Here is a 6,483-nt window from a genome sequence, read left to right on the forward strand (position 1 = left end):
CCCTTCCCACGGGCCTGGTGCCTGGGGATTGGGGCAGTGGGAGCGCCCTGCCGAGGGCAGGGGCTGAACTGGGAGGAGAAATAAACTATTAAAACAGAAAGGAAAGAAGAGAAATTCCAAGCACTGATCTGGCCAGTCCGGTTGGCTCGAGCGGGAGGCGACGGAAGGAAGCCCGCGGCTGGGGAAGCTCCAAAGGTAAAAGCAGCTCTGTTCTGCTCCCCTTTCCATGCTGAAGCCACCTCAGATGAGGTCGGCAGGGTTTCAGCCTCACCCCATTCCCTGTGGCTCTCCTCTGGCTCTCCTTCGCTCTCCTCCGGCTCTCCGTCCCGCTTGCTCCCTGGCACACCCACCCCACAACTCCCTGGCCACGGTGCCTCCCTGCCCTCCTCGCTTTCCCCATGGCCGTGCTCCAGGAAATGCTGCACCCAGCCATCATTTACCACCCCACAACATCCACACAGTCCTCTGCCTTAAATCCCGGGTGTCCCCATCCCAAGATATGGGAAACGGGAGCCACTGCTGCCCGTTAGCCGGTGCTCCTCCCTCCCTGGCACTCAGCAGCCCCAGCACCCACTCACTCCCTTGTGGGCATCCAACACTGTCATTCCCTGGAGCAAAGGGCTCCAGGGGTTTTGGGGCTCCCCACGCCCCCTGGCCAGGCTGCAGCTTGTTGGAGCTTCCTTATTCCAACCATCAGAGGAAATGGCTTAGGAGTGACCCATCCAGGAGCAGAGCCGGAGCATTGTGCCAGGCAGAGACAGCCCCACGCCACACTCATGAGTGTCTCCCACCCTTTCTCTGTGTGAAATACAGGTGGGCTGGCTCATCTCCATCCTGTCCTCTTCCTTCCCTGGCCATGGAGAAACTCAGTTAATCCTTTAGGCATAAATCACTTCCAGCTGGTCAAGCTGAACATGTACCGGGCGTCTCTCGCGTACCTTGATCCCTGGTTTCACCCCACGCCTGGCACCAGGCTGTTCCAGAGGGAAGCACCGTGCCTGCATCCCTGCTCCAAGCCAGGCAGCACCACAGGCCTCCCACTTCCCATGCCACACCAACAAACACGGGGGGACCAGCCCTGCTCCCACCCAAAACCAGGAGCGCTGAAGCTCCAGAGCAAAGAGGAGCTCGGGAGAGGCTTTCACCCCTCCTGACTCCCAGAGTTAGGCCGGGTGTTTACCCTGGAAACACCGGCACCGTGAGGTCCCTGAGGCTCCCCCCTCAGCCCCAGCACCCGCATCTCCCGCAGCGGGCGTGTGGGCACAGAGGAGCCCAGCCTCGCCGGGCTCTGCTCCGCTCCCTGCTCCCAGCATCCGCCTCTTCCCGCGGGGCCAGCGCAGTGACACCGCTGCGTGGTGCCAGCTGGGGGGTCCCCGTGTGCCATCCCTGTGCTCCCCGCTTGCCTGGAATGCCGTGCAGCTGTGCCAATCCCTGGGCACGGCCACGGGGTAGCAACGCACTGAGGAACACCGCACCTCCAGGTGGGAGGCAGCGTTTCCATAAACAAAGCAGACCGCTGGTAATTAACAGGTTCAAGGGCATGTCAGGCTGGAGGCAGCTCTGCAGCCCAGGCAGGAGGCTGGCAGGTGAAGGGGGTCCCACTGAGACCCCCAAAGCTGCGGTTTCCCATGGCTGAGCTCATTTCCCCTCCTTGGTTTTGGATTTAGGCTGAAGCCAAATTTTTAAAATCCTGCGGCCCCCGGCTGGTCATTAATCTCCTCCCACCCATGAATTCATGGTTGGGAAAGCCAGGCTGGGAGTCAGTGCAGGGCGGGCAGGTGACACAGCGGCCACCAGGCCGTGGGTGGGACATGGCTTTGGCTTTACCGCAGAGCAGCACCCACCACCCCCAGACGGAATCGCTGCGGGGGCCGATGGGGGTGGCCGGGCCCTCCCTGTGCCAGCACTCACGGAGCCCTTCCCGGTCTGTCCCAGGCCCGGCCCGCCCTGCGGCGGAGGCAGGTGGACTTTGTCCGCCCCGGAAGACGCCGCCGCTTGCGATGCCGGCAGCGCCCGCGCCTGTCACCTGAGCGTGCCATGGCAGGTAGGTGAAAGCCCAATTCTCCCCTGTTCTCAGCTGGGAAGGATCCCTGTGCAGGCACAGCTGGGGGTCCTGCTCTGGTGTCACCTCACAGGGAGGGCGAGGGTCCTTCCCAGGCTCCCAAACCGGCTCAGCCTGCTGCTAAACAGCCACGAGCACCACTCACTGCCAGACCCCCACGGCACAGCTTGCTTTTCCGGGATGGCTACACCACTCACCTGCCCAGCGGAGAGCTGGATCAGCTTTCCCACCCAAACCCCCTCCCCTGTGTGCCCCCAGACCTTTGCAGTGTGCCCCCCGAAATCCTGGTGCCAGCTGCCAACGAGACGCTGGACCTGGTGCTGGGAAGCCAGGTGGAGCTGAACTGCACCGTGCGCTGGGCGGGCACCGAGCGCTGCCAGCCCATTCCCGCCTGGAGCAAGGACGGGCAGTGGCTGGGCAGCGGGAGCAGCCAGGACACCACCTGGTAAGGAGCCTGCCCTGGGGACACCCATGCATCTGCTTTTGGGGGGTGTCACCACAGCATCCCCGTGTCCCCTCAGGTCTGGCCAAAACTCCTCGGAGCAGCTCCTGGCCAGCGTCCTGCAGCTCAACCTCACCCACGATGCTGATTTTGGGGTGTTTGCCTGCTGGATCAGCAATGCCACGGCCACCTTCACCCTGCGGCGAGCGGGTAGGGACCTGCTGGGGACAGGGAGGGGGCATCCCACGGCGAGCCCAGGTGCACGGGGGGATTGAGGACAGTGATAGGGGCACCGCTGCCTCTCTCGCACCGGGGTGCAAACCTGCGCCAAACCCAGGTGCGCTGCTCACCGTGCCCATCCCTGTCCTGGCAGAGGCGGCGGGGCACGTGCCGGCGGTGCTGGCGGCCCTCCTGGTCCTGGTGCTCCTGGTGCTCCTGGCTGTGCTCTACGTCCGGTGCCGCCTGAGCGTGCTCCTCTGGTACCGGGACCGCTACGGAGAGCTGGAGATCAACGGTGAGCCGGAGGTGACACCCCGCTGGGAACAGCCTCCCGCGCTCCGGGGGCTCACCCAGCCCTTCCCGTGTGATCCCTGCTCCCTGGCTCTCCCCAGACGGGAAGCTCTACGACGCCTACGTCTCCCACGCCACCGCCCCCGATGACCGAAAGTTCGTCCACTTCATCGTGAAGCCGCAGCTGGAAAACCGCCACGGCTACAAGCTCTTCCTGGACGAGCAGAACATCCTGCCCAACTCAGGTAGGCACCACGCAGGGCTGGGCAGGGGGTGACACGGGGACCTGGGCGCTTGAGACCCTCTTTGCCTGCAGAGCCGTCAGCCGACCTCATCATGAACGTCAGCCGGTGCCGGCGCCTCATCGTGGTGCTCTCCGTCGCGTACCTGGAGCAGGAGTGGTGCAACAGCAGCTTCAGGTAGGAGTGGAGCAGCTCCCCCAGGAGAGGAGAGGGGCTGGCGGGTCCCTCACCCCCCTGTCTCGCAGGGAAGGGCTCTGGAGGCTGCTGGAGCTCTCCAGGAAACCCATCTTCATCGTCTTCGAGAGCCAGTACCGGGAGATCACTCACCCCGCCATCACCCTGCTGAAGCAGCACCGGAGCGCCGTGACCCTGCTGGTGTGGAGAGCCGGCTCCATGGTGAGTGCCGAGCAGGATCCTGACCCCCCTCTGCACCCCCTTTCCCTCCCCAGCACCCCACAGTGCCAGCCTCCCTGCTGCCCCTTGGGGCTGCCCCACGGTGAGAGCTGAGCAGGACGCATCCCACCAGCACGCCCCTTCCCCTCCCAGCTCCCCATGTTGTGTCAGCCTCCCTGCTGCCCCCGCCGGGGATGCTCCCGGGCTCCAGGGCTAAACAGCAGGTTGGGGCACTCGCCTTTCGGAGGAAATTAAAAAACCCAACCAGAAAAGCCCTGGATCTGGGAGCTCACCCCCCCAAACCTGCACGGTCAGGACCCCATGGCACTCCAGGGTCTCCCCAGCCTCAGCTCCCGGAGCGGAGCTCTGGCCCAGGGCCACTCCGGCCCTTTCGGGGCCAGGCGGGGAGCCGGAGCCCTGGGGACTGTTCCAGCCGGTCGGGCCGGTTTCTCCGCCGGCGCCTGGGCACGGTGCCACGCCGGAGCAGAGCCCTCACCTTGGCCGAGCTCCCAGCGCCGGGGAGAGCGAGCCGAGCCCGTGAAACCGTGCGGCGCCGTGCTCCGGTGGCCCCGGCCCGGCTCATCCCCGCCCGGCCCCTTCAGACCCCGTCGTCGGACTTCTGGAAGGAGCTGTGCCTGGCCCTGCCGCGCAAGGTGTCCTTCCCGGGGAGCGTGGGGGACCCGCAGACCCAGCTGCAGGAGGACAAGGACCCCATGCTGATCCTGCACAGCAGCTACCTGGACAGCGCGGGAGAGCTGGACCCGGACGGGGACCTCGGCACAGGTCCGTGTCCCTGCTGCTTCTCCTGAGGGGACAGATGTGCGCTGGACGTCCCTCCTGGGCTTTGCCTCCCGCTCCTGTGGCGGCGGGGGTGGGTCCGGCCCCTTCCCTTCCACCTAAACCCATCTCCCTGCTCCTGCCAGGCCTCCGAGGGCGCGTCTTCGGAAGCCCCCCGCCCCCTCGCCTCGACGGGCGCAGCGCTCCCAGGGCTCCGGCAGCCGGCGGGATGGAGGATGCGCAGCTGCGGGACGGGCAGCGCTCCGAGCTCGACGTCTCGGATCTGGGATCGCGCAACTACGGCGCCCGCACGGACTTCTACTGCCTGGTGACAGATGACATCTGAGCAGGGCCACAGCTGTCCCCCATCCCTGTGGGGACACACGGACCAGGACACGGCCGAGGAGCCCGGGAGTTAGGATGGGACCAGAGCCACGGCCATGCTGGGAAAGCAGGAGCTGGCTCCTAAGTGGAAAACTGGAAAACCATCACCAGGAACACCCTGCCCGTAGTGCCTCAGTGCCACCCCAGGGTGCTGGGCCCTGTCCCTTGCCCATGTGGGCAGCAGGGATATTCCTTGCATGATGGACAAGTGCTGGGATGGGTGATGCTCTCCGAGGAACAACGTGCCCCAGCCCCAGGGAGTGTCCGACGGGAGCGGCGGCAGGACCTTTGTCCCATGGAAACCCCCGTGAAAATAAAAGGCTGCTGCAGCCACTGGGTCTGTCCATGGTGGGGACAGGGGTGACACTGGCAGGGTGACACAGGGGGGGTCTCCCCACCGCAGGCAGTGCTGTGCTCTGTCCTTCCCACGTCACTGTCCCTGTCCCACTAACTCGGAGCCACGCCGGGCACGGAGTGGCACCGTGGGGTGAGCTCACCCTGTGCTGGTGTCCCCATGGCACTGGGTGTCCCCGGGGCGCTGTCCCCCCTCCCAGGTGCCATCCAAACACAGGTGCAGATGGGCAGCACTCAAGGCCTTTATTTCAGGGGTACACAGGGCTGGGGGTTGTACACAGAGAGCTGCAGAGCCAAACACCCCCTGCCCCCGAGCTGGGACTGCACCGGTGCCGCTCACCGTGGGGACCCCTCCAGCCCCTCCGCCCACTCCCCCCATCCTCCCACCCCTCCACCTACTCTACATCACCCCCCCGGGGTGCCCTGTGCCCCCCAAGCGCGGGGGCTCCCCCAGCCCCAAACCCGCCAGCAGCCCAAAGCCACCCCCAGCCCAGCCGTGTGTCCCCTCCCAGCCACCACCGCGGCACAGAGAGCTTTGGACCCGTCTGCACCCAGCACTGGGGACACCGGGGACACCCGGGGCATCTCCCCACCCACGGGGCAACACTGTTCAGCAAACACGACCCGGATGGCCCTGCCCGGATCCTGCTCCTGCTGCGCCAGCAGGGCCCAGCCCTGGCAACAGCTGGTGAGGAGCGACAGCAGCGGCTCTGCCACGCTGGGACAGTCCCCACAGGGTGACAGATGGGGCCCTGAGGCCCCCCTGGGCTTCCTGCACTGAGGGCCAGGGCAGCCCCATCAGACACAAGCCCCTGCCCACCCTCCCTAGCGAAGGGGAACACAGCACTGTCACAACATCACTTCCCAGCTCCCTGCAGCCACCGTGCCACCCCATAAACTGTGGGAAGCTGCCTCAGAGCCCTCCAAGCCCCCAAGCCATGCAAAGCCCCATCCCCACCCAGCCAGGGCACCACACAAGTGTAACGCGCAGCACATCCCACACTGGCATGGGGCACAGACACCCCCCGGCCCCGCGGCTCAGGGAGCTGGGATGAAGCACCCCCAGAAGCCCCCTTGCCCCAGAACTGCTCTACAGGAGCCTTCCCAAATCCCTGCGGCTCCTGCCCCCTTCAAGCTGCACGACAAGCCAAGTTTTGCAGACAGCTGGCTGAGAGTGGGGGAGAGCCCCACAACTGGGGTCCCAGTGGGGCCCCACAGCAGAGCCAAAAGCAGCAGCTGGGTTTAAGGCTGGGCAGGAGGGAGGACAAGTGTCCCCCGGCCGGGGAAGGGGACCCGGTGGAAGGGGGAGGTGCATGGGA

General features: G+C 65.8%; 1 protein-coding gene across 1 annotated transcript; it reads left to right on the top strand.

Moving 5' to 3' along the window:
- Positions 1-5,143, top strand: SIGIRR (single Ig and TIR domain containing). The gene is made up of 10 exons (XM_042021222.1): positions 1-195; positions 1,936-2,044; positions 2,321-2,507; positions 2,584-2,714; positions 2,878-3,018; positions 3,116-3,259; positions 3,331-3,433; positions 3,502-3,652; positions 4,252-4,432; positions 4,573-5,143. Exons 2-10 carry the CDS (start codon positions 2,038-2,040, stop codon positions 4,770-4,772), a joined length of 1,245 nt encoding a protein of 414 aa, XP_041877156.1. The 5' UTR covers positions 1-195; positions 1,936-2,037; the 3' UTR covers positions 4,773-5,143.
- Positions 5,144-6,483: the final 1,340 nt, after the last annotated feature.

Source organism: Corvus kubaryi, unplaced genomic scaffold (genome assembly GCF_017639235.1).
Source record: "Corvus kubaryi isolate FWS band 111438036 unplaced genomic scaffold, C.kubaryi_AGA036_p1.0 37130, whole genome shotgun sequence".
Classification (NCBI taxonomy): Eukaryota; Metazoa; Chordata; class Aves; order Passeriformes; family Corvidae; genus Corvus; species Corvus kubaryi.

Excerpts from the sequence above, each read along its gene's own strand:
- SIGIRR (XM_042021222.1), top strand. Across the intron at positions 3,434-3,501 it reads TGGTGCAACAGCAGCTTCAG|GGAAGGGCTCTGGAGGCTGC; the intron begins GTAGGAGTGGAG and ends CCTGTCTCGCAG. Across the intron at positions 4,433-4,572 it reads GGACGGGGACCTCGGCACAG|GCCTCCGAGGGCGCGTCTTC; the intron begins GTCCGTGTCCCT and ends TGCTCCTGCCAG.